This window comes from Anomaloglossus baeobatrachus, chromosome 9 (genome assembly GCF_048569485.1).
Source record: "Anomaloglossus baeobatrachus isolate aAnoBae1 chromosome 9, aAnoBae1.hap1, whole genome shotgun sequence".
In the NCBI taxonomy this organism is placed as follows: domain Eukaryota; kingdom Metazoa; phylum Chordata; class Amphibia; order Anura; family Aromobatidae; genus Anomaloglossus; species Anomaloglossus baeobatrachus.
In genome coordinates, this window is record NC_134361.1 from 90,436,982 (window position 1) to 90,464,414 (window position 27,433).

A 27,433-nucleotide genomic window follows, 5' to 3' on the forward strand; every position below is an offset into this window, starting at 1 on the left:
CTACCTGTGAGTTGGAATCTGAAGAGTTTGTTGTAGTCAGGCACATCTCTGCAGCAAAACTGACAGCATGATTAGAAGAGAGCTGTAGCTGTGTTTGTAATGAGACAAAACCAAACTCTGCCATACTGTTTGTTATAAACTGGCAGTTCTGCAGTGAAATCAGGAGAGCAGACTATCAGTCATTACATGTCTTACACCAGTAATATCCCTTTTAATTTAAAATAAGCTCTGGAGGCAGATCAGAGATTGTATCTTGTCCATAGATCTTAAAAGATAATTTGAATGTTAAGAAATAAAACCCTCACCCTCTCTGAAATTAAATACTTTTGTAAATATCAAGATATAATTTTATTCAAATTTCTATCATCTGCATACCCATATGGATGGCTTAGGAATATTGATCTTTTTGACGAATTCTCTTTACAGGCTTAGACCTCCTTCACATGTCCGTGTCTCCGGTACGTGTTTGGTCCGTTTCCTCATGTACCAGAGACACGGGCACACGTAGACCCATTAAAATCAATGGGTCTGCGCTCACATGCGTATTCTGCAATGGACCGTGTGTACGTGTGGAGCATATGTGTGCTCCACACGTAGACATGTCCGTTTTTCTCTGGCATCACACGGAACACAAACGGACCACATGGATGTGTAACACTCACTGGAGAAAACACGTGTCTGCGACAAATATATATTATATATAAAAAAAAAAACAAAAAAAAACCACTTTACTCACCTTCTCCAGCCCTGCTGTCTCTGCCGCTGCTGTCACTTCCTTCCGACCGCTGCTCATTATGCTCATTGCATATTCACTTCACTGAGGGCCGTAAGCAGCAGCAGCGGGGAGTCAGCAGGACCGGAGACTAAAGGCCCCGTCACACTAAGCAACATCGCTAGCAACATCGCTGCTAACGAACAACTTTTGTGACGTTGCTAGCGATGTTGCTGTGTGTGACATCCAGCAACAACCTGGCCCCTGCTGTGAGGTCGTTGGTTGTTGCTGAATGTCCTGGGCCATTTTTTAGTTGTTGCTCTCCCGCTGTGAAGCACAGATCGCTGTGTGTGACAGCGAGACAGCAACAACTAAATGTGCAGGCAGCAGGAGCCGGCTTCTGCGGAGGCTGGTAACCAATGTAAACATCAGGTAACCAAGAAGCCCTGTCCTTGGTTACCCGATATTTACCTTTGTTACCAGCCTCCGCCGCTCTCACTGTCAGTGCCGGCTCCTGCTCTGTGCACATGTAGCTGCAGGACACATAGGGTTAATTAACCCGATGTGTGCTGTAGCTAGGAGAGCAGGGAGCCAGCGCTAAGCAGTGTGCGCTGCTCCCTGCTCTGTGCACATGTAGCTGCAGCACACATCGGGTAATTAACCCGATGTGTGCTGTAACTAGGAGAGCAGGGAGCCAGCGCTCAGTGTGCGTTGCTCCCTGTTCTCTGCACGTGTAGCTCCGTGCACTGGTAACCAAGGTAAATATCGGGTTGGTTACCCGATATTTACCTTAGTTACCAAGCGCAGCATCTTCCACGCGGCGCTGGGGGCTGGTCACTGGTTGCTGGTGAGCTCACCAGCAACTCGTGTAGTGACGCTCCAGCGATCCCTGCCAGGTCAGGTTGCTGGTGGGATCGCTGGAGCGTCGCAGTGTGACATCTCACCAGCAACCTCCTAGCAACTTACCAGCGATCCCTATCGTTGTTGGGATCGCTGGTACGTTGCTTAGTGTGACTGGACCTTAAAGATCAGCACCACGGACAGCGAAGCCAGGGACAGGTGAGTAGAAAGTTCCCGTTCTCCTTGTGTTATCACGGAGAACACACGTGTGCCATAAACACGGCTCACGGAGGGCAAAACGCACCTTTGACACATCTGTGAAAAACGTGCGTGATTTTCACGGACGTGTGAAAGAGGCCTATGCAAAACTTTGTGATAAATTGATTGGCAGCAAATTGAATTTTTGGAAAAAAAATAAATTAATAAATCTTTAAAATTAGCTAAACTAGACTTTCAAAAGCACCGATTATCTCTAGTGTGTAGCATTAGGAATTAATTTTGCTTCTTTGAAAATCTGACATACAGTAGATAAGAGAAAGCCATCTCATTTTCTAATAAGGTCATCAGAGCTGTCACAGTTTTTAAAGTGTTTTGTTTTTTAATGTTTGCACACCTTTTTTTTCCCCCAGGCTTTTCACATGCCAAAGGCAAGGACATTCCACAAGGAATCCACATTAAAGAAGTGACAAGTCCCTGTTTCTCCTGCAGCGGCAAAGTTTTTAGAACCTAGTTGGAAAGAAACTTCACTGTTGGTTGGATCAGCGATCTGGATTTCCCATTTAAGGCTTAAGCCACACGGCGAGAAAATCAGTGCGAGTGGAGTGTGAAAAAACATCACATTCCACTCGGACCAATATTAGCCTGTGTGTCAGCACCTAGGAGCGATTATTTTCTCAGCCCTAATCGGACCGAGAAAACAATCGCAGCATGCTGCGGGTGTAATGCGAGACTCTCTCGCACCCATTCAAGTGTATGAGAGAGAAAAATCGCACTGCACTTGCGGTACACCGGTGTACCGCAAGTGCAGTGCGAGAATCGCAATAGCCAGCTACGGAGGAGAGGGAGAGAAATCCCGCTCTCCCGTCCGCAGCGCCGGCCCGCCTCCTGCAGCTGAGGTCCGTTCGCTCAGTCGGACCTCAGTTGCAGGGATACTAGCATGACACTTGGCCCCGCTGTACTGCTAGTGTAAGGCGAGTGTCATGCGAGCACCGCACTAGTGCCCCGTGTGGCCCCAGCCTAAATACTACTCAAACAGCATTTGCAGTAGATCTGCTTCAAAATCCATGCAAAAAAAAAATTCAGTAATTCAGTGTGACCATACATTTACAAATCACTTTTTTTTTACTTCAATGGAGCTACAATACCCAACAAAACCCAATGAGAGATGGGGTGCAATTTCTGGAAAATGCAGCTTTTTTTTTACCTTCACAACCTGAGTACATTTTTATTTGTGGTCTGCAGTCCTTACTATGGTAATAGTGAAAATAAGAGCAGAGATAAAATATGAATTAGTTTATTTGAACAGATGAAATGCAGTTTATTTGACCAACAAATCTAAAATCGCACATCCTGTGTAAGTGCCTCTCAGTGATAAAGTTGAAGATACATTTTGGCACATCTGTTTTTCAGTTCTTTCATTTGTTTATCCCACGGATGGCAACAAAGAGGCTCAGTTTGTGTCACTGTGTGACTTTCACTAATGAAAAGAAGTGGTTTCTATAAGCAGACTGGAAGAAATGTACTGGAAACGTAAATCTTCTCTCCTCAGAACAGTAAGTCCATCAGATTCCTTCTGCCATGTCAAACGTCTAGAATCGCTGCCGATACTTGACACCACGAAGTACAATCCTTATAAATGAAGTTGAGCTGATATTATACATGTAAAGTTACAAAATCATTGATGTATTGTGATCTACAGAAAGGTTTTTCCAAAATTAAGTAATCACATTAAAAACGGCACAGATTTCATCATTTGAGAGTTGGAAACTGTAGGCTTTGAAAACGAAAACAAACATTTATTAAAAAGAAAAATAGTAATCAGTTTTTAATTTACCCAAATGGAAAAGTCAGACATGGCTGATATCGTGAGGCTAGTTCTTCAACTGGATGCACACACAGTCCTTTAACACTAGAAGTCCCAGAAATTTCGAGCTCCCCCCCTGAAGTCCCGAAAGAGGGTCATTTGACCCTTAATCGAAACTGAATAGAACTAACTAGAAACTAAAGGCCCCGTCACACTAAGCAACATCGCTAGCAACATCGCTGCTAACGAACAACTTTTGTGACGTAGCAGCGATGTTGCTAGTGATGTCGCTGTGTGTGACATCCAGCAACAACCTGGCCCCTGCTGTGAGGTCGTTGGTTGTTGCTGAATGTCCTGGGCCATTTTTTAGTTGTTGCTGTCCCGCTGTGAAGCACAGATCGCTGTGTGTGACAGCGAGACAGCAACAACTAAATGTGCAGGCAGCAGGAGCCGGCTTCTGCGGAGGCTGGTAACCAATGTAAATATCGGGTAACCAAGAAGCCCTTACCTTGGTTACCCGATATTTACCTTTGTTACCAGCCTCCGCCGCTCTCACTGTCAGTGCCGGCTCCTGCTCTGTGCACATGTAGCAGCAGGACACATCGGGTTAATTAACCCGATGTGTGCTGTAACTAGGAGAGCAGGGAGCCAGCGCTAAGCAGTGTGCGCTGCTCCCTGCTATCTGCACGTGTAGCTGCGTGCGCTGGTAATCATGGTAAATATGGGTTGGTTACCCGATATTTAACTTAGTTACCAAGCGCAGCATCTTCCACGCGGCGCTGGGGGCTTGTCACTGGTTGCTGGTGAGCTCACCAGCAACTCGTGTAGCGACGCTCCAGCGATCCCTGCCAGGTCAGGTTGCTGGTGGGATCGCTGGAGCGTCGCAGTGTGACATCTCACCAGCAACCTCCTAGCAACTTACCAGCGATCCCTATCGTTGTTGGGATCGCTGGTAAGTTGTTTAGTGTGACTGGACCTTAAAGGGCTAAACTCAATGGAAAACAACAACCTCCTGTGGTGTGACAGTAATGGCCTTAATTACAGAACAAAAGACGGTGATTATAGGATGTTAGCTAAAATCCTTCAGGTCATTCGACCCCTCTCTGGGTTCCAAAGGTAGAAATGTTAAATGACCCCTCTCTGGGACTTCTAGTGTTAACGGCATTGCTCTTAAAGGGAACCTGTCACCAGTTTTTCGGCATATCACCTGTGGCCACCACCACTGGGCTCTTATATATAGCATTCTAACATGCTGTATATAAGAGCCCAGGCCACTGTGTAAAACAGAAAAAAGACTTTATAATACTCACCTAAACCGGTTGCTGCGGTGGATGTGGGTCAGATGGGTGTCTCCGTTCTCCGGTGCCGGCTCCGCCTCTTTCGGCCATCTTCGTCCTCCATCTTCTGAAGCTGCGGTGCATGACGCGTCCAACGTCATACACACTTGCCGGCATTCAGGTCCTGCGCAGGCGCACTTTGATCAGGGCAGATCAAAGTATTGTAGTGCGCATGCACGGGACTGGCGAGTGTGTATAACGTAGGACGCATCATGCACACAGGCTTCAAAAGGAGGATGAAGATGGCCAAAAAAAAAGGAGGCACCGGAGGACGAAGATGCCCATTTGAGCCGCAGCGAGGGTTTAGGTGAGTATTATACAAAGTGTTTATGTTCTACACAGCGGCCTGGGCTCTTATATACGGCATGTTACAATGCTGTATATAAGAGCCCAGTGGTGGTAGCCACAGCTTATAAAGCAAAAAACTGGTGACAGGTTCCCTATAACAGCACCACCATTGCAAAGCAAGCAATTTCATCAGCAACTAGGCATACAATTTTGTAGGCAGCGGATTTGTCCATGGCATAAAATACAGTCTTTGTGAATCCAACGTTAAGGAGCATGTTTGTTCTCTTTTTCATGCTTAAAGATTTCACCTAAAATTAGTTTTACTTAATGCAGCCTTTTGCAAAATATCAGCATCCATATACCAGCCACAGGAAGCTGGCATCTGACACAACCACGTGGGTGAGCTATACTGTTTCAGCAACTCTGTTACGCCCAGCTGTATCCAGACCCCAACCTCTAGTTTGGATGCCAATCTTCATACCTCATCCATGAATTAATAGCAGAGATGGGAAAACTTTAATCTATTAAATATAAATCTATTTTATCTAAATAAAATTGTAACCTTTTCTTTTAAAAAGGAGCCCTGATGAAGCTCGATGCGAAACTTGCATTTTGGGCAACAAAAAAACAAACGTATTTGTTACCACAGTATGAACTTTATGCCAGTTTTAACTCCTTTTTCATTACAGTATCTCCTTAGGCATTTTAATGCCAATCCTAAGATTTAAACAATTTTGAGTATCCATCTCTAATGCAAAAGTATTATTTTTACTATATGAACTCTAATATATACTTATTGGGAAGTTTCAAAGCCTTTTTTGTTCACTGTTGATATTCAACCCCAGAGGACAACATCAACAAGGAGTTTGCATGTTCTCTCCATGCTTGTGTGAGTTTCCTCCCACTCTCCAAAGACATACAGATAGGGAATTTAGATGGTGAGCCCTAATAGGTCCAGTGAACATGTCAGCAAAACACTGCGGAATATGATGGCGCTATAAAAAATAAAATAAAGCTACATATCAAACAAACAAAATAAACCCCTCATGTGACTATGTAGAGACAAAAATGTATTGATACCAAACAGTGTACAATGAATGTAAGGGTATTTACAAGTGGCCACTGCAGAACCTGGTAACCGCGGATAGGTGGATTTGTTTTGCGGCCACAAGAGTGGAAAATCCCTTTAAAATGTAGCATAACTGTCCAATTACATAGTTTAAATTTAGGCATATTTTCACAATGTAGAAAGTAGAATGGCAGACTCACTACACAACTGCGGCAACTCCATCATAATGCAGAATGCACTTACAAGGTCCTTGTAAAAATGTTATCTTTAAGTGGTTAAAAAAATGAAATTATATATTACAGTGCAGACCAAAAGTTTGGACACACCTTCTCATCTCCAAAACAACTATTAAGACGAGACTTTGTGGAGCAGGCCTTCATGGTAAAATAGCTGCTAGGAAACCACTGCTAAGGTTAGGCAACAAGCAGAAGAGACTTGTTTGGGCTAAAGAACACAAGGAATGGACATTAGACCAGTGGAAATCTCTGCTTTGGTCTGAAGAGTCCAAATTAGAGATCTTTGGATCCAACCACCGTGTCTATGAAGAAAAGGTGAATGGATGGACTGTACATGCCTACTTCCCACTGTGAAGCATGGAGGAGGAGGTGTGATGGTGTGGGGGTGCTTTGCTGGTGACACTGTTGGGGATTTATTCAAAATTGAAAACATACTAAATAGCATGCCTACCACATCATCTTGCAGCGGCATGCTATTCAATCCGGTTTGCGTTTAGTTGGACCTTCATTTATTTTTCAACAGGACAATGACCCCAAACACACCTCCAGGCTGAATAAGGGCTATTTGACTAAGAAGGAGAGTGATGGGGTGCTACGCCAGATGACCTGTCCTCCACAGTCACCAGACCTGAACCCAATCGAGATGGTTTGGGGTGAGCTGGACCGCAGAGTGAAGGCAAAAGGGCCAACAAGGGCTAAGGATTTCAGGGAACTCCTTCAAGACTGTTGGAAAACAATTTCCGGTGACTACCTCTTGAAGCTCATCAAGAGAATGCCAAGAGTGTGCAAAGCAGTAATCAAAGCAAAAGGTGGCTACTTTGAAGAACCTAGAATAGAAGACATATTTTCAGTTGTTCCAATTTCATTCCACATGTTTTCATTCATAGTTTTGTTGTCTGCAATGTGAATCTACAATTTTTAGAGTCATGAAAATAAAGAAATCTCTTTGAATGAGGTGTGTCCAAAATTTTGGTCTAATTATATATATATATATATATATATATATATATATATATATATATATATATATATATATATATATATATAAAAAAACAACAACTCATTTTAACGGGAAAATATTGGGCTTTGATTGCAACTAAAACAATGTCAGAGTAAGGTAATGTCGCAAGCAAGAAAAAAAAAATAAAAATGCAGTTCTATTGTTTAGATTTAATTTTATGGCTTCTACCATACAGTTATATTAACACAATTTTCATAGCTTGAATTTATAAAGTCAGCAATAAGTTGTTGGGTTTTTTACATTGGGGGTTGATACAAGTTTTTCTAGAATTTTCTCGTTAGTACTTTTAAATCTAGCTGCAGGATGGATGATCGGCACATTGAATGGCTTGCCCTCAAACTGCAGGCCTTGAATGCAGTCTTTAGATTGACTGTGACCTTCCCGATTGCTTCCTTAACAGGCACATGCCGACTGTTACACAGCTGGCTAGAAAAATTGCCGACACTTCCTAATCTATTAGTCTGAACTGGTGCATACTGAACATGACATAACATCCAAAATAGCAGTTGCATTCAAGTAAAGGGGAGGAGAAAAAACAAGACTCTAGATGCTGAACATTGGAATATGAATACGCATTACTGCCAAGAAAACATTTTTTGAAAAATGAGTTACTTAGCAAACAATGGTGGCCAAATTTACTTGTGCCCAGACACCGCATCAAGGTGGAACTCTCCTCTGGGTTCTACTCTAAAGCTCTTCTCCAAACTGACCTTTTATAAAATTCTAATGTTCAACATCTACATTCTTGTTTTCTCCTTCCCTTTGAGTGCAACTGCTATTTTGGATATTGTTACACAGCTGACATTTGATATACCAGTAATTATGCATTTACCAAAACTCATTTTTGTACGCTATATTTACAGATAAAAGCTGAAGGTTTAGCATTTAAAAAAACAAAACAAAACAAATTTCCAGCATTGAAATGTGTGGGATCAGAACTTTTTGAAGAATAAAGTCAAACAACCGATTGTCAGCAATATTAATCTGAGACATAACCTGCTGCTGTACACATTAAAGAGTTTGATACTAAGAATAAAACGTGATCTGTAAAAGAAAGCCTGTCTTTATATCCTTTGACAAGGCGTTATCTGGATCTATTGCTGCATTATTAACAGCGTCCTGTATAGTTCTAAATCCATTTGCAAAACTTAAAGCCAAGTGTGTCACAAACTTCCAAGTCACCACTCAGGAGATACTTACAGCCAACTCAATGAGCTTGAGACATACTTTATCAAGCAGAAAAAAAAAATAAAGGGGAGAGAGTTAAAGGGAACCTGTCACTTGTTTGGTGTATAAGCTGCGGCCACCACCACCGGGCTGTTATATACAGTATTCTAACATGCTGTATATCAGAGCCCAGGCCGCTGTGAGAACATAAAAAACACTTTATAAATACCCAACGGTTGCGTGGTGGGCCATATGGGCGTCTCCGTTGTCCGGTGCCGCCTCTTTCGGCCATCTTCGTCCTCCATCTTCTGAAGCCGCGGTGCATGACGCGTCCAATGTCATACACACTCGCCGGCATTCAGGTCCTGAGAGACGCGTCATGCACACAGGCTTCAGAAAAAGGACGAAGATGGCCGAAAGAGGAGGAGGCAGCACCGGAGAACAGAGACGCCCATATGGCCAACCGCACAACCGTTAGGTAAGTATTATAAAGTGTTTATGTTCTCACAGCGGCCTGGGCTCTTATATACAGCATGTTAGAATGCTGTATATAAGAGCCCACTGGGGGTGGCCGCAGCTTATACGCCAAAAAAGTGGCGACAGGTTCCCTTTAAGGTCCCCATATACAGACTAACGTCAGCCGAACCAGATATCAGCGGGCTTGGCCAACAGTGTAAAGTGTATGGGAGCCACCCCTCTCCCCCTCAACTCTGTACTTCGACACCTGTTGGGGGAGATAAGAATCCTTATGTTCACAGTGAAGAAAACCGCTGCCCCAGGAGTCTGGCAGCTGCTCTTTAAAGAGAGAACACAGAAGCACTGAGCAGGTCAAGTGTCTTGGCGTATGGAGAAGTCGAAAGTGATGACTGTTGGCAAAGTCATTATTTAGGCGGGAGCTCTCTATAGTGTATGGGGCCCCTAACTTTGAGGCAGATCTGACACTCTCGTGAGCCTTCCTCTAACTATAGCACTACTTTAGCAGTCACCTTCTCACCATTCCTGTACATTTTCAGCTACATTAGTTTCTCTCTATATTACTTAAACTTACTATTATCACACTTGTACAAGTTCCCACGATGAGTTTTTGATGCTGCACAAAAAAAAACAAACAAAAACAAAACACTTCTTGCAGTTCCAGAAAAGTGAATGGGTTGATAGAATCCTCATGCCCACTGTGCTTTTTTGCTTTATGCTAGGTAAATGAACTGTGGTCTGTTTTTCAAACCCACAAATACGGTAGTCCATTTCTCTTATGAGTACACAGATATGTGCAGACTTTCCATAGAGAATTAATTTAGGTAACAGAAAAAACAAACATACATTTAGAGCGCTTTTCAGCTGCAGAAACTAAAACCGCATGTAATCACACAGCTGAATCAAATCAAGGTTTGACAAAGCCAAGTACACACACATTATACATTGTGTGTGTGTGTGTATGTATGTATGTATGAATTGAGATGTTCGGAGTACAGATCATAATGCACGGATTGGTTATTGGGCTCCTGTCCTCAATTGGACAGCCTCATACATGACTGAGACCATCAAGTTTTGGTCAGAAGACCAGGGGCCAGTATGTAAAGCGCAGTCTGTATTTAGGTCAAATTCAGACTTATGGAGTTGATACACATGGCACTTCTGGGGTGATACTCAAGTAGGGTCCGAAATTGACTCACGCAGATATAGAAACTTGGCGCTCAAGATAAATGTGAATAGTGTTTTTTATTGTGAAGAACTTGTAGGCTCCGCACAAGCACAGACGTTTCGGTCAAAGACCTTCATCAGTGTACGTGCTGGAGGTCCACAAGGGGTAACAACTGGCGTAGTCAGGTATGACGCGTTGTCATACCTGACTACCGTAGCGAAGTGTATTAAAAACCATATACAGTGCCTTGCGAAAGTATTCAGCCCCCTTGAATTTTTCAACCTTTTCCCACATTTCAGGCTTCAAACAAAGATAAAAAATGTTATGTTATGTTATGGTGAAGGACAATTGTGAATTTGAACAAAATTTATTGCTTATTTTAACACTAAAACTACTGAGGTAGTCATTTTGACTACTTTGCACCATGTATTTCTATATAGGTGTCACGAGTCCAGTAGTTCTAGTGTTAAATTTTGTAAAAAAATAAAAAAAAAAACTGAAAATCGGGGCGTGCAATATTATTCATCCCCTTACTTTCAGTGCAGCAAACTCACTCCAGAAGTTCATTGAGGATTTCTGAATGATCCAATGTTGTCCTAAATGACTGATGATGATAAATATATTCCACCTGTGTGTAATCAAGTCTCTGTATAAATGCAACTGCTCTGTGATAGTCTCAGTGTTCTGTTTAAAGCACATATAGCATCATGAAGACCAAGGAACACAACAGGCAGGTCCGTGATACTGTTGTGGAGAAGTTTAAAGCCGGATTTGGTTACAAAAAGATTTCCAAAACTTTAAACATCCCAAGAAGCACTATGCAAGCGATCATACTGAAATGGAAAGAGTATCATACCACTGCAGCCAAAAGGCCCATGATCACTCTGGATGAACTGCAGAGATCTACAGCTGAGGTGGGAGAACCTGTCCATAGGACAACAATCAGTCGTACACTGCACAAATCTGGCCTTTATGGAAGAGTGGCAATAAGAAAGCCATTTCTCAAAGATATCCATAAAAAGTATCGTTTAAAGTTTGCCACAAGCCACCTGGGAGACACCAAACATGTGGAAGAAGGTGCTGTGGTCAGAAGAAACCAAAATCGAAATTTTTAGGCATTTTTATGCCAAACTATATGTTTGGCATAAAAGCAACACCGCTCATCACCCTGAACACACAATCCCCACTGTCAAAGATGGTGGTGGCAACATCATGGTTTGGGCCTGCTTTGCTTCAGCAGGGACAGGGAAGATGGTTAAAATTGATGGGAAGATGGATGGAGCCAAATACAGGACCATTCTTGAAGAAAACCTATTGGAGTCTGCAAAAGACCTGAGACTGGGACAGAGATTTGTCTTCCAACAAGACAATGATACCAAACATAAAGCAAAATCTACAGTGTAATGGTTCACAAATAAACGTATCCAGGTGTTAGAATGGCCAAGTCACAGTCCAGACCTGAATCCAATCGAGAATCTGTGGAAAGAACTGAAAACTGCTGTTCACAAACGCTCTCCATCCAACCTCACTCAGCTCCAGCTGTTTACAAAGGAAGAATGGGCAAGAATTTCAGTCTCACGATGTGCAAAACTGATACACATACCCCAAGTGACTTGCAGCTGTAATCGCAGCAAAAGGTGGAGCTTTTAAGTATTAACTTAAAGGGGATGAATAATATTGCACGCCCCAATTCAGTTTATTTTTTTTACAAAAAATTAAAATAAGCAATAAATATTGTTCAACTTCACAATTGTGTCCCTCTTATTGTTGATTTGTCACAATAAAATGTTACATTTTTATCTTTATGTTTGAAGCCTGAAATGTGGGAAAAGGTTGAAAAATTCAAGGGGGCCGAATACTTTCGCAAGCCACTGTATTTGTATTTCCATAGAATGGGGAAAAACATGTCAAAAAAGGTACCGTATTTTTCGCTTTATAAGACGCACTTTTCCTCCCCAAATTTTGGGAGGAAAATGGGGGGTGCGTCTTATAAAGCGGTAGCGGGGGGGGGGGGGCGATCGGGCGGGTGCCTGTGGCTGCATGCAAGCGCCCGGGTACCTGTACTTGCATGCAGCGGCAGCCGGGTACCCGTGGCTGTGTACGGGCGGCAGCGGGTGCTGTGTGGGGTCGGCAGCCAGGTACCTGTGCTTGCATGCGGTGGCAGACGGGTACCCATGGCTGTGTGCGGGCGGCAGCCGGGTGCTGTGTGCGAGCGGCAGTCGGGTGCCCGTGCAGGTACTCGGCTGCCGCCCTCACACAGTCACCCATCTGCCGCCCGCACACAGCCATGGGTACCCGGCTGCCACCGCACGCAAGCACAGGTACCCGGCGGCTTGTACGCAGAGTGGGCGGGCAGCTGTGCATGCGGGGCGGGCGGCTGTGCAGCTTACCAGTTGTCCGCAGTCCCACTTTCAAATGATGGCGCCGGTGGAGCTCTTGGATGAGAGCTCCATCTGCGCACGCGCTGCTCCGGGAGTCAGCGCGTGCGCAGATGGAGCCCTTGGATGAGAGCTCCATCTGCGCATGCGGCGCCATTACTTGAATCGGGACCGCGGACACACTCCACCACTGAGCCGTCGCCGCCGCTCCCACTACTGAGCCGCCGCCGCTGCCACCACTGAACCGGGACCGCGGACACACGCCACCACTGAGCAGTCCCTGCCGCTGCCACCACTGAGCAGTTGCCGCCGCTCCCACCACTGAGCCGCCGCTGCCACCACTGAACCGGGACCGCGGACACACGCCACCACTGAGCAGTCCCTGCCGCTGCCACCACTGAGCAGTTGCCGCCGCCGCTGCCACCACTGAATCGGGACCGCGGACACACGCCACCACTGAGCAGTCCCTGCCGCTGCCACCACTGAGCAGTTGCCGCCGCCGCTGCCACCACTGAATCGGGACCGCGGACACACGCCACCACTGAGCAGTCCCTGCCGCTGCCACCACTGAGCCGTCGCCGCCACTCCCACCACTGAGCCGTCGCCGCCGCTGCCACCACTGAACCGGGACCGCGGACACACTCCACCACTGAGCAGTCCATGCCACCACTGAGCAGTCGCCGCCGCCGCTGCCACCACTGAACCGGGACCGCGGACACTCACTGCACCGGCCTGCTGCACGGCTCACACGCCACGGCTGCTGCCGCCACCACGGACCCCACGGATCCTGCCACCGCGGACGCGCCTGCAACCACGGCACCTGCAACCACGGACCCCGCTGCCACTGACCTGCCGCGCCTGCCAGCACAACCTGTGCCTCCTGTGACCCCGCTTCACCACCACTGCTGCCCCCCTCCGGTAAGAGAACACCGGAGTATAAGACGGACCCCATTTTTCTTTTTTTTACCTTTTTTATGTCTAAGTTTGGGGTGCGTCTTATATTCCGGTGCGTCTTATAAAGCGAAAAATACGGTATTTGATATACATTTGTGCATATAACTACTTTCAGCCGTATTTTTAGTGTATGCTAAAAACAAATCTGCTGTCTTCAAGCAGTTAAAAACTACAAAAAAAACTAAAAACAGTGTGGTCAAATGAGCCTTACATTATCTAAAAACAGAATTGCTACTGACCACGCTACTACAGGCTAGATCTTCTAATCTGACCATGGCTAATTAAACCTATGATCATCTCATAACTATACTTACAATTGGTAAAAAAAAAAAAAAAAAAAGTACTGAATACCACCAATTTTCTAAGGAAATATATTTCTTAAGGTGATAGACATTTTCTCACCAGATGTTGTAATAACTCATACAATCCACACAGGTAAAAAAAAACAAAACATCAAACCACAGATGTTGAGAAATCATGTGTAATAATGAGAACTGACACAGGGAAATAGTATTGAACACGTGAAAGGGAAGTGCAAAAAGCCATTGAAAGTCATGACAGCAGCTAAAATCTATCAGTAATTAGAAAGCAATCCTGCAACTTAATGAAAAATATCAGCTGGTTCAACTGATGGCTTATAAAAAGGGGCCTCATTATCAAAGTACCACACAAGAAACATCTCATGATGGGTAAAACCAGTGAGCTGTCTCAAATCCGTTGCAACCTTATTGTTGCAAAACATATTAATGGCACTGGTTACAGAGGAATTTCAAAACCACTGAAGGGTTCAAGTGAGCACTGTTGAGGCCCATAATCTCAAATTGGAAAAAAAACAATTTCACTAGAAACCCACCATTACCAGATGCCGCTTGCAAGATTTCAGACACAGAAATGAAAAAAATTATCAGAAGATTTGTCCAGGAAGGAAAAATGAACAATTGTACTGTGACATTCTTGATAAATATCTGCTGCCATCTATCAGGATGAAAATGACATGAAGGTGGACATTTCAGCATGACAATGATCCCAAACACAAAGCCAAGGCAAGACTCAATTGGTTGTGGAGAAAGAATATAAAGCTGCTGGAATGGCCAGCCAATAACCTGACCTGACCTGAATCCAATAGAAAATTTATAGAAGGAACTAAGGGCTCATGCGCACGTTGCATAATTGCATGCATTTACGCTGCGTATTGCACTGCAGCGTAAATGCATGCGTCCCCTGCACAATCTATGAAGATTGTGCATGATATGTGCGCACTTTGCTTTTATGAACACAGCGATTTGGGTGCTAAAATTTTGACCGGAATCTGTGCATTCATAAAATGAGCATATCAATTACTCCGTGCGCTCTGGATGCAGCTCCCATTCTGTCTATGGTGGGGGCAGCAGCTACAGCGCATGAAATCAGCTTTTCTTGTACTGAAAACTGCATCCAATACGCAGTGTTTCTGCAGCGATTTGACGCGCACATGTGCTGTCAAATTGCTGCAGAATATTCAGCAATTACGAGCGCATGAGCCCTAAAGCTCAGAGTTCATAGAAGAAGCCCATGGAACCTTCATGATTTACAGAGTGTTTGTTTGGAAGAATGGGCCAAAATCATACTTGAGCAATGCATGTGACTAGCTTCTCCATAAAAAGGAGGAGTTTTTAAGCTGTCAGCACAACAAAAGCTTTTGTACAAAGTATTAAAAAAAAAATTCAGTAAGCGTGCCCAATACTTTTTCCTGGAGTAATTTATCATTATTAAGTTTAACTTCATTTAGGCACATCTATCGTTTGATTTATTTGCCTGTGTGGATTGGATGTGCTGTTACTGACATCTGGTAAGAAATTCATGTCAATAGCACCTTTAAAAATATATTTACTTAGAAAATTGGTGGTGTTTTCAATACTTAATTCACCCGCTGTATGCCCCCCATACACTTTACATAGTTGTCAGTTGAACGATGGTTTATCCGGCAGCTCTCCCGCTCTACCCACCATACTCAGGAGCGCTCAACTATGTTCTGGACAGAAAATATAACTCTGCTTTAACCGGTCTGTAGATCTCTTGTTGCGTTTATTAACAGCGGCAAATATCTTAAGTTTTATGGTATATTAGTAGAGACTTTATTAGCAAGTTACACTTTTAAATATCTATATACATTTCTATACCATTAAGCAAGGTAAAAAGAAAGAAAAAAACATTACACAGCTAGAATAAAAGCAGAGGGTTTGTTCAGAACAATATTACACATTCATTTAGTGGTTCAAACATTAACAGGAATATTATTGCTTTATTTCTTAATCATACAGACAATTCAATAGCACAGTTCGGGGCATCTGTTAGTAAAGTGCATACAGCCATGTTTTAAACAATGGGATAATTATTCCATTGGCCACATACACAATGTACACTCCATACAGACATCTGAACGGTGTAAAGAGAATCTGGCAGCAGGTTTTTGCTATGGGATCTGAGTAGGGGGCAGAGATCCCAATTCCATTGCTGCACTTCATGGACTGCTTGGTAGTTTTGATAAAATCCCTATTTTCTCTGCTCTCGTAGCAGTGCTATGAATGCTGAGCTGTGTACAGCCCAACCCACACCACCGATTGGAAATTATGTAGACTGAAAGCTGCCAATCAGTGGTGGGGGCGGGGTTACACAGATGAGCTGGACTGCCTGGCACATGACAACTAGTCCTGCAGTGATAATCTCCTGCTGATAAAACCATTGACTGTATTAAAACTACAGCAAGCTGCTCAGCAAGTGGAATCAGGCTCTTTTGCCTTACATTACGCTGCTCTCAGATTAAATAGAAAAAAAACCTGCTGACAGATTCTCTTTAGGAATAACAGCTATGAAAATCCCGCAGGGAAAATTTATACACAATATACCTGTTGCAAAAATTCCTTCCATTGTCCCTTTTATTTGTATGAGGCTGCAGAAATCTGGGCGCACCATGCAGAAATAACCACATTCACATGTATGCCACTGATTGTTAGCCTTGGGAATTTCTGCAACAAATCTTACGTGTGAAGAGATTAAGGTGGTTGGCATTATGTCACATGACACTATGAACGACTACTGCATTTTATTTTGGCGTAACTAAAACAGTTCAGAATAGGACAAGTAAGGATCTGGGATATGGAGAGTTCTCTGGCACAAAGTCTGTTCTATGGCACTATAAAAGAAATAAATCTTTATTTGGCATTAGAAAGCACGGGCAACCCCCCCCCAATTGCCATGTTAAATAAAATAAAAAAAATAAATAAAAAAAAAGAATCTTGTCTTTGAGCTCTTCTATTTTCTGGTTCTAATTCATGGGCAAGATCAAATGTATATTCTTAGAAATAATTGCAGTCATTTCCCACAGGGCGAAGAGCAAGAGAACTGTTATGAGTAGGTTACTAAAGAAAAGCACCAAGCAAACCCTTTACTGTTTTATGTCTGAATGCAAAGATACACATGAAAGTTGGCCGAACCCACGCGGTGCAGTGGAACTGGCCAACCATCTCCAAACAGATGATGTTTGGGGAGAGAAGAAGGATTGGTTCATGTAATAATTAGTGTAGAGCGAGTAGGTGACTATTTGTACTTGCTGTGCTGTTAGTGAGTAGTGTCTGCTATTCGCATATTCGTTACGAGTAGCGGGTGCAATGTAAGTCAATGGGAAATAGTCACTAAGTAGCGAGTAACCAGAAAGCCGTACTATTTGCTACAGCTTTCAGGTTACGCACTACTTAGCGAGTATTTCCCATTGACTTACATTGCACCCGCTACTCGTAATAAATATGTGAGTAGTGGACAGTACTCACTAATAGCACAGCGAGTAAGAATAGTCACCTACTCGCTCAACACTAGTGATAAACTCATGATGTGTTTGTTTTCAGGTGAGATAAATTGCCACCAGAGCAGTCAATAACTATCTCCACTCTGCCAAGCCTAATGTGCATCATAATGGTTGGCCTATAGCTCTCTAAAGGGCACTTAAAAACATCAGAGACTGTTCACACCCGCATATTTATTTTCATTGTCTTGCTCCATTACTGGAGCAGATCAATGAAAATAATGCAAAAAAAAAAAACAAAAAAAAAAAAAACAGCTTAGGCTGCTTTCACACATCTGGTTTTTGCTCAGCGGCACAATACGGCGCTTTGCACAAAAAACGCAACCTTTTTTTGCCGCTGGTTGCGTTTTTCCGCATAGACTTACGCATTAGCGCCGTATTGTGCCGCATGGCCTTGCGACAGTTTTTTTTTTAGCCCATGCGGCGGCCGGATGGAACGTTGCTTGGCACGTTTTTTGTGCGGCGTAAAAACTGCATCGCGCTGAATCCGGTGTGATTTACAATGCAAGCCTATGGCCGCCAGATGCGTTTTTTTGCACTGCGCATGCTCAGAATCAAGCCTCATCTGTCAAAACACGGACAGGTCGCATGAAAAAACTTATGTAACGGATCCGTTTTTTCCGCCGCATCCGTTGCATCGGTTTTTGAGCCATATTGAGACGCACTGCAAAAACCGGATGTGTGAAAGCAGCCTTAGTAGTAATAGTAATGTATCCACTGCTTCAAGGCAATCACCCGACAATTCACTGCGGACTAGGACGGGAATTCACCGACAGAAAAAATGTCAAAGGAATAAAGGAAGGTCCAGCAAGCAGGAAAAATAACAAACAAAAAGTGAAAATGTTTAAAGAGTGAGAACATAGCAGTAGCAGAATAATTGACTACTTTGTTCTCACTTTTTAAAAATATTTTCAAACATTTGTTTTACTTTTTGCCTGCTCGCTGCACCTTCCTTTTTTCCAATGAAAATAACGGAAGCGCCGGAGCCATCACATGAAATTTACCAACAGCGCCTAACACACCCTGTTAATGTTGGGGTTTAGTCACATCGTTTATCCTTTTACAAGTCTTTTTGGCCAAATCAAAGTTCTAAGGTACCATCACACATAACGAGATCGCTAGCGAGATCGCTGCAGAGTGACGGTTTCTGTGACGCAGTAGCGATCCCGTTAGCGATCTCGTTATGTGTGAGATCTACCAGCGATCGGGCCCCTGCTGTGAGATCGCCGGTCGTTGCAGAATGGTCCAGGCCATTTTCTTCAAAGGCGATGTCCTGCTGGGCAGGACACATCGCTGTGTTTGACACTGTGTGACAGGGTCACAGTGACTGCTGAGATCGTTATACAGGTCGCTACTGCGATCTGTATTGTTCCTGCATCGCTGGTAAGATCTGACTGTGACATCTCACCAGCGACCTCCCAGCGATCCCTATCAGGTCGCATCGTTTTCGGGATCACTGGAAAGTCGCTGTGTGTGACTGAGCCTCTAGGCTCTTAACCAACTACAATGCAGATGTGAACAGAGCACTAGATGTAAAAGCAGACAATTTACTAACCATTAATGAGAGTCCCCGACTTTTCCTTGCTGCCCAACCCTTTCATTTTCAGGAAGAAAAACAGTCTTCAGGCAACTCCATAAGTGGTTGGTCCCCCTTTCCAGCAGAAAACACACGCATGCTCAGCCGAGCAGATCATGTGTGTATGGGGTCAGGGAGATATGGCTTACATATGTATCGGGGAAAGGAGGGTCAATGGCTATCCAACTAGCAAATGGCCAGCCTAAGACAATGCCTGTGTCACGCACTGCTCCCTCAGGACCTGCATTCAAAACAAACTGCTTCAATTTACCTGGAACGTTCCTTCAGAATATGTCCCCCAAGTAGGCAGCTCAGAAACGTATATTTACAAGCATTCTTTCTACTTCCGAAAAATGGAGATTTATTTTGGACTTGCACCTTCTTGTCACATTCTATATACATATATCATGTTCTATGGAACAAAGCACAGCAAACCTTTCCTATTTCCTTGCTAGTATTTAAAAATGTTTTTCTGCACAATTATCCTCTAAGTAAAGCAAAACCAGTACACCAAGTATGTGTGTAGTAATAGCCAATACAATGCCAGACAAAAAAAGGCTGTTTTTACCAAGAACCGGTGCCCCTGAAGCTCTAAGAAGCCAGGTAGATTTCTCAGCAATATTAAAAAAACCTCCAATATAAACCACCATAATGTGACGTAACAGGCCCTATTCACACACAGCAGATCTGTTTCAGAAATGTCGGCGCACGTCTCAATTATCTGAATCAGGCTTGCAGAAATCCATGCACATGCTGCAGAAATAAACCAGTTCAGAAGGGAAAAAAAAAATAAAATTATCAAATTGGATACATTTCTGCAGAAAAAAAAAAAAAAAAAAAGAGAAGAGCACAAGGTTAGGGAAAAAGATTTTAACAAACCTCTTCCATTCACAGTATAAAAAAAATAAAAAAAAACAGCAGCAGATTATAGTCTGGCTGTGGATTTTGGGCATGCCCTATGTGGTGCAGAAACGCTGCAGGTCTTATTCATTGCTATGTAAATCTGCAGAGTGATAAATCTACAATGAAAACATTTGAGAATTTCACTGCAGGCAGATTTACCGTATTTTTCGTTTTATAAGACGCACCGGAATTATAAGACACACCCCAAATTTAGAGAAAAAAAAAATTATGGGGTCCGTTTTATAATCCGGTGGTGGAGGTGGGATGGCAGCGGCAATCACAGGAGCCAGGGTCGGTATAAGAGTATGGAGGCCATGCTATCGGCGGTGCAGAGGGGGCCCAGATACTCACTGCAGGCTGCACGATCCCGGGGCAGCCGGCGCTGCACGACCCCCGGGGCAGCCGGCGCTGCACCATGCTGGTGTCCACTGCAGGTTGTGATGCACTACCATTCTGACGAGGCCAGCGGTGAGAGCTTCAAAGAAATGGCGGCCGCAGTCGGTGCATGCGCCGATAAAAGCTTGAGCTCCATCAGCGCATGTGCCTACTCTGGGCACCATTATTTGAAATCCCTTACCGCAGACATCTTCAGAATGGCCCGTACCTTGCAGAGCACGGACGCCGGCCACCGATGCAGCACAGAGCCTCTCAGAGCAGACCAGGTTGCCCGCTGCCGCACAAAGCAGGGCCGCCCGCCGCTGACCCCTCTCCACCACCGCCTAGTAAGCTACATTTGGATTTTAAGATGCACCCCTAATTTTCTCACAAATTTTTGGGAGGAAAAGTACATCTTATAATCCGAAAAATACAGTACTTTGGAAAAAATGTGTATTATGGGTATTTCACACACCATGACCACCATTTTCTTAATCACGAGCAAGGTAGATTGTGAAGACCTATACAGGGCGTGGAAGAAATCTGTCCGCTAACGCATGACTACAAAAAGTGCAAGTCAGCTAGATTAGCTCCTATGATATGGCTTTGTCAGTAATGGATTGTAAGCTTCTGTTGACAAGACCAGCAGCAATAGTATTAAAAAAAAAAAAAAAAGTTCATTTTAAGAAAAATGGGAGAATTCATACAATCAAGCGAGCCTGGGTATACGTATATATCCAATACAGAATCATTGGCCACATAGTAACAGCTATACTACATTCTGTAAACATAAGTAATACTTGCAGTTCTGAAAAAGGCAATATTTACAGTTTTTGGTTAAATAATCTGTTGCAGTATATATTTATATATGTATAGTTCAATTTGACAAAATGGTTAAGAATATAAGAAATTACAGCTTGTATAGAGAGATCCGTCCCAAAATGCGTGAAATCTAATCCTTTCTAACCGGATATTGAAATGTATGACTCCAAATATTAGTCAGTAGAAGATGCTGCATGCGCAGCTAGAACATATGGAGAATAACAGGCGTCACAGAAAATAAAAAGGGTGCAATCTAGCAGCACTAGAATAATGGAAAAGGACAGAAACCATGAGCTAGGCCAGTACTATAAAATCAAAGTGTAGGAACAGTAAGGCAACAAGCTAGATTTAAGCAGCACTAATAGACACCCCTAATTGTCACTATATACAGGGATGTGTATAAACCTATATATAACATGTAAACGCACACATATATGCACCCCCGCCAGTGTGAGGCGGCTGCGGTGACAAGCGGCTTGACACGGTTTCACTGCACGGGGGTAAAATGAAGTGCAACACAGAAAGCTTCCCTTAACATAAAAAAATAAGTGTGCAAATTTTGTTCTTTTCTACACAATAAAAATACCAGTCTATGAGGTTACCATACAGCTATACAAAAAGACCCCCCCTTTGTGTTTTTAAAACACAGCGGATGTACAGTACACCTTTTCTTTCCAAAACCATCTAAAAAGGCACTAAGGGTAGGAATGACAAGTAACAAAAACATGAAATGGAGTGGGGACAGGCGCTCTTCAATCCGGTCGAAAGATAGGATACTTTGGTAAGAATTCTATTAATATGACCTGAAAGAGAAATGTAGAAAAGCATCATCAACAAATGTCTGCAGATGAAAAGCTGCCATGAAATGACCTACAACAAACTGGACAGATCGGATGCCTATGCCCTTGTGTCCTCCAGTGACCATCCGCCGCCCAAATACTCTCAGGCTCCACACAGCTAAAAGGTTAGACAAATCCCTTAAAGGGGATACCGAAAAAAAAATTTCAACGTGCCTCAAACGTTTTGTGCCCACAGGGCTTTTTTTTTTTTCACTCAGCGTTCTGCTTTTGTGTTTTCCATACAGTATGAAAGGGATCTGTATTAGAATTGTTACCTTTATGTCTATTAACCCTGCTTTTGGATTTGAACCTTGATTGCATTCCGTTACAGCTGGAAAGGGAACACCCCTCTCCTGCAGCATGGATATATTCTCTTTCTGGCCGCTCTGCAGGTAGCTTATGACGAAGGACACTTTTTGGTTTTAAATTATTAGCCTGTCCGAAACGCGTAACGTTTTTCCTGCTCTTCATTGTGTACAACGTGTTCCCAGACTGTTTTAACCGGATTCCAATAAAAAGTTTTTTTATATATTTTTATATCAGTGCTGAGCCCACTTTTTTCTATTCACTCTTTGCCACACATAGCCTAAGCACCTACAGGTAGGTGCACCTGCCTCTTTTGCAGGGTGATGGTGCACTGCCAGGCACTGAGTGGTCACAGATCGCTACTAGCCCGGGAGAAGAAGAGCTGCTTGGTGGATAGAGAGCAGTCAATGACCGCTCTGAGCCCGTGCCGGGTACAACAGCCAGGTAGATGCCTTTATTAGCAACTACCTGTGTCCTGATTTTTAATCAAGCAGTAAAAAAAAAAAAAAAAAAAAAAAGACTGCTTTCACACTTGCGTCGTTTTGCATCAGTTGCAATCCGTTGTGTGACTGATGCAATGGATGCGGTGCAGAGAGTGGCACAACTGATGCTGCAAAAAACGAGCCGTGTTTTTTTGTTTTTAATGTTTTACCGGCGGCCGGCTATTGTGAACGATCAGCCGATCGTTCTCAAAAGCCGGCCAATCAGCCGATCGTTCTCAAAAGCCAGCCGATCATTCTCAAAAGCCGTCCGATCAGCTGATCGGTCACAAAAGCCGCCGCTGGCCGATCAGCCGATCGTTCACAAAAGCCGGCCGATCAGCTGATCGTTCACAAAAGCCGCCGCTGGCCGATCAGCTGATCGTTCGGCCACCGAGAGAGACATTGATTTCAATGATTAAACACAAAAGAGCTGAGCATGCGCAGCGGGGGGGGGGCGGGGGGGGGGGGGGGGTGGGGAAGATTCAGTTGCTCAAAAAACGCTATGTACTGCGTTCCTGCCGCCCGATGGTCAGTCGTTCCATGACTGATCCGTTACGCGGCAGATGCAACGCAAGGCCATCAGTCGCAACCTGTCGTCCATACAAGTCTATGGGGAAAAGACAGAATCCTGCAAAATATTTTGCAGGATATGCATTTCCTCAAGGCGACGGATTGCAACTGATGCAAAATAACGCACGTGTGAAAGCAGCCTTAGCCAACCCTTTTTAAAAAGGTTGTTCTGAGGTGTAATTTAGATGGCGGTATTTCATGGTCTGTAAGTGGACCGAATGCTCAATTGTCCCCACCCGAAATGATCCAATACTACCTCTATAGTCACTACAATTCCCAGAAAGGGAGGAGAAACATGGCAATTGTTATCACTTATTGATTTATTTTATTGTCTGTTAACCTGCTCCATAGCAATTAATATTGTGACATTGAATTATACCATAAATCTTATGAGGAAAGTCTTTTATTCAGGTACCGTGATTTTCTGACAATAAGCCCTAGCCTGATTTTACAGGCTTTGGGAGTATGCTCGAAATATAAACCCTACTCCAAAAATAATCCCTAGTTAAGAATCAGGGCCGCCATTGGGGGAGGGGGGGGGAACATACAGACGAAGGGAATTTTGTTACTTACCGTAAATTCCTTTTCTTCTAGCTCTTATTGGGAGACCCAGACGATTGGGGTATAGCTACTGCCCTCCGGAGGCCACACAAAGCACTACACTAAAAAGTGCAAGGCCCCTCCCCTTCTGGCTATACCCCCCCGTGGTATCACGGGTTCTCCAGTTTTAGTGCCAAAGCAAGAAGGAGGAAGCCAATAACTGGTTTAAACAAATTAACTCCGAATAACGTCGGAGAACTGAAAAACCGTTCAACATGAACAACATGTGTACCCGCAAACAACAAAAAAATCCCGAAGGACAACAGGGCGGGTGCTGGGTCTCCCAATAAGAGCTAGAAGAAAAGGAATTTACGGTAAGTAACAAAATTCCCTTCTTCTTCAGCGCTCTATTGGGAGACCCAGACGATTGGGACGTCCAAAAGCTGTCCCTGGGTGGGTAAAGAGATACCTCATGTTAGAGCTGCAAAACAGCCCTCCCCTACGGGGGTGTCACTGCCGCCTGCAGGACTCTTCTACCTAAGCTGGCATCCGCCGAAGCATAGGTATGCACCTGATAATGCTTGGTGAAAGTGTGCAGACTCGACCAGGTAGCTGCCTGGCACACTTGTTGAGCCGAAGCCTGGTGTCGTAATGCCCAGGACGCACCCACGGCTCTGGTTGAGTGGGCTTTTAGCCCTGAAGGAACCGGAAGCCCCGCAGAACGGTAAGCCTCTAGAATTGGTTCTTTGATCCATCGAGCCAGGGTGGCTTTAGAAGCCTGCAACCCCTTGCGCGGACCAGCGACAAGGATAAAAAGTGCATCGGAACGGCGCATGGGCGCCGTGCGGGAAATGTAGATTCTGAGTGCTCTCACCAGATCTAGCAAACGTAAGTCCTTTTCATACCGGTGAACCGGATGAGGACAAAAGGAAGGCAAGGATATATCCTGATTAAGATGAAACGAGGATACGACCTTAGGGAGAAACTCCGGAATGGGGCGCAGCACTACCTTGTCCTGGTGGAACACCAGGAAGGGAGCCTTGGATGACAGAGCTGCCAGCTCCGACACTCGCCGAAGCGATGTGATCGCAACAAGAAACGCCACTTTCTGTGACAGGCGAGAAAAGGAAACTTCCTTCAGAGGCTCGAAAGGCGGCTTCTGGAGAGCAACTAGTACCCTGTTCAGATCCCATGGATCTAACGGCCGCCTGTACGGGGGCACAATATGACAGACCCCCTGCAGGAACGTGCGCACCTTAGGAAGACGTGCTAGACGCTTCTGAAAAAACACGGATAGTGCCGAGACTTGCCCTTTAAGGGAGCTGAGCGACAAGCCCTTTTCCAACCCCGATTGCAGGAAGGAAAGAAAGGTAGGCAATGCAAATGGCCAAGGGGATACTCTCTGTGCAGAGCACCAGGATAAGAAAATCTTCCACGTTCTGTGGTAGATCTTAGCAGACGTTGACTTCCTAGCTTGTCTCATTGTGGCTACGACTCCTTGAGATAATCCTGCGGACGCTAGGATCCAGGACTCAATGGCCACACAGTCAGGTTCAGGGCCGCAGAATTCTGATGGAAAAACGGCCCTTGGGACAGTAAGTCTGGTCGGTCTGGCAGTGACCACGGTCGACCGACCGTGAGATGCCACAGATCCGGATACCACGATCTCCTCGGCCAGTCTGGGGCGACGAGTATGACGCGGCTGCAATCGGATCTGATCTTGCGTAACACTCTGGGCAAGAGTGCCAGAGGTGGGAAGACGTATGGGAGCCGAAACTGCGACCAATCTTGAACTAATGCGTCTGCCGCCAGAGCTCTTTGATCGCGCGACCTCGCCATGAATGCCGGGACCTTGTTGTTGTGCCGGGACGCCATTAGGTCGACGTCCGGCACTCCCCATCGGCGACAGATTTCCTGAAACACGTCCGGGTGAAGGGACCACTCCCCTGCGTCCATGCCCTGGCGACTGAGGAAGTCTGCTTCCCAATTTTCTACGCCTGGGATGTGAACCGCGGATATGGTGGAGGCTGTGTCCTCCACCCACATTAGAATGCGCCGGACTTCTTGGAATGCTTGCCGACTGCGCGTCCCTCCTTGGTGATTGATGTATGCCACCGCTGTGGAGTTGTCCGACTGGATTCGGATCTGCTTTCCTTCCAGCCACTGTTGGAAGGCCAGTAGGGCAAGATACACTGCCCTGATTTCCAGAACATTGATCTGAAGGGTGGACTCCTGCGGAGTCCACGTCCCCTGGGCCCTGTGGTGGAGAAACACTGCTCCCCACCCTGACAGACTCGCATCTGTCGTGACCACTGCCCAGGATGGGGGCAGGAAGGATCTTCCCTGAGACAATGAGGTGGGAAGGAGCCACCATTGTAGAGAGTCCTTGGCCGTCTGGGAGAGAGAGACTTTCCTGTCCAGGGACGTTGACTTCCCGTCCCATTGGCGGAGAATGTCCCATTGAAGTGGGCGCAGATGAAACTGCGCAAAGGGAACTGCTTCCATGGCTGCCACCATCTTCCCGAGGAAGTGCATGAGGCGCCGTAAGGGGTGCGACTGGCCTTGAAGGAGGGATTGCACCCCTGTCTGTAGGGACCGCTGCTTGTTCAGCGGAAGCTTCACTCTCGCTGCTCGAGTATGAAACTCCATGCCAAGATACGTTAGCGACTGTGACGGTGACAGATTCGACTTTGGAAAGTTGATGATCCATCCGAACGTCTGTAGAGTCTCCAGCGTAGCATGTAGACTGAGTTGGCATGCCTCTTGAGAGGGTGCCTTGACAAGTAGATCGTCTAGGTAAGGGATCACCGAGTGTCCCTGAGAGTGCAAGACTGCTACCACCGCCGCCATGACCTTGGTGAAGACCCGGGGGGCTGTCGCCAGACCGAATGGCAAAGCTACGAACTGAAGATGGTCGTTTCCTATCACAAAACGTAGAAAACGTTGATGTTCTGTAGCAATTGGCACGTGGAGATAAGCATCTTTGATGTCTATTGAGGCAAGGAAGTCTCCTTGAGACATTGAGGCAACGACAGAGCGGAGGGTTTCCATCCGGAACCGTCTGGCGTGCACATGTTTGTTGAGCAGCTTTAGATCCAGAACAGGACGGAACGAGCCATCCTTTTTTGGAACCACAAAGAGATTGGAGTAAAACCCTCGCCCTTGTTCCTGAGGCGGTACAGGAACCACTACTCCTTCCGCTCTTAGGGAGTCCACCGCCTGCAGCAGGGCATCTGCTCGGTCTGGATGTGGGGAGGTTCTGAAGAACCGAGCTGGAGGACGAGAACTGAACTCGATTCTGTACCCGCGAGACAAAATGTTTGTCACCCACCGGTCTTTGACCTGTGACGTCCAAATGTCGGAAAAGCGGGAGAGCCTGCCCCCAACCGGAGATGCGGAGGGGGGGGGCTGGAAGTCATGAGGTAGCCGCTTTGGAAGCGGTTCCTCCATTTGCTTTCTTGGGGCGTGCGTGAGCCCGCCAGGAATCTGAGACTCTTTGCGATCTCTGAGTCCCT

General features: G+C 45.1%; 1 protein-coding gene across 2 annotated transcripts in view; it reads right to left on the reverse strand.

The window, feature by feature from the left end:
* Window positions 1-3,069: 3,069 nt before the first annotated feature.
* Window positions 3,070-27,433, reverse strand: part of CHIC1 (cysteine rich hydrophobic domain 1) — a 54,880-nt gene continuing 30,516 nt past the window's right edge. The window contains exon 6 of one of the 2 annotated variants that reach the window (XM_075323878.1): window positions 3,070-3,400. In XM_075323878.1, coding sequence (XP_075179993.1) covers window positions 3,353-3,400 — 48 coding nt within the window. In that variant the 3' untranslated portion in view covers window positions 3,070-3,352. Of the gene's footprint in view, window positions 3,401-17,489; window positions 21,985-27,433 lie in introns of those variants that run through there. The other variant, XM_075323877.1, reaches the window with a different exon arrangement.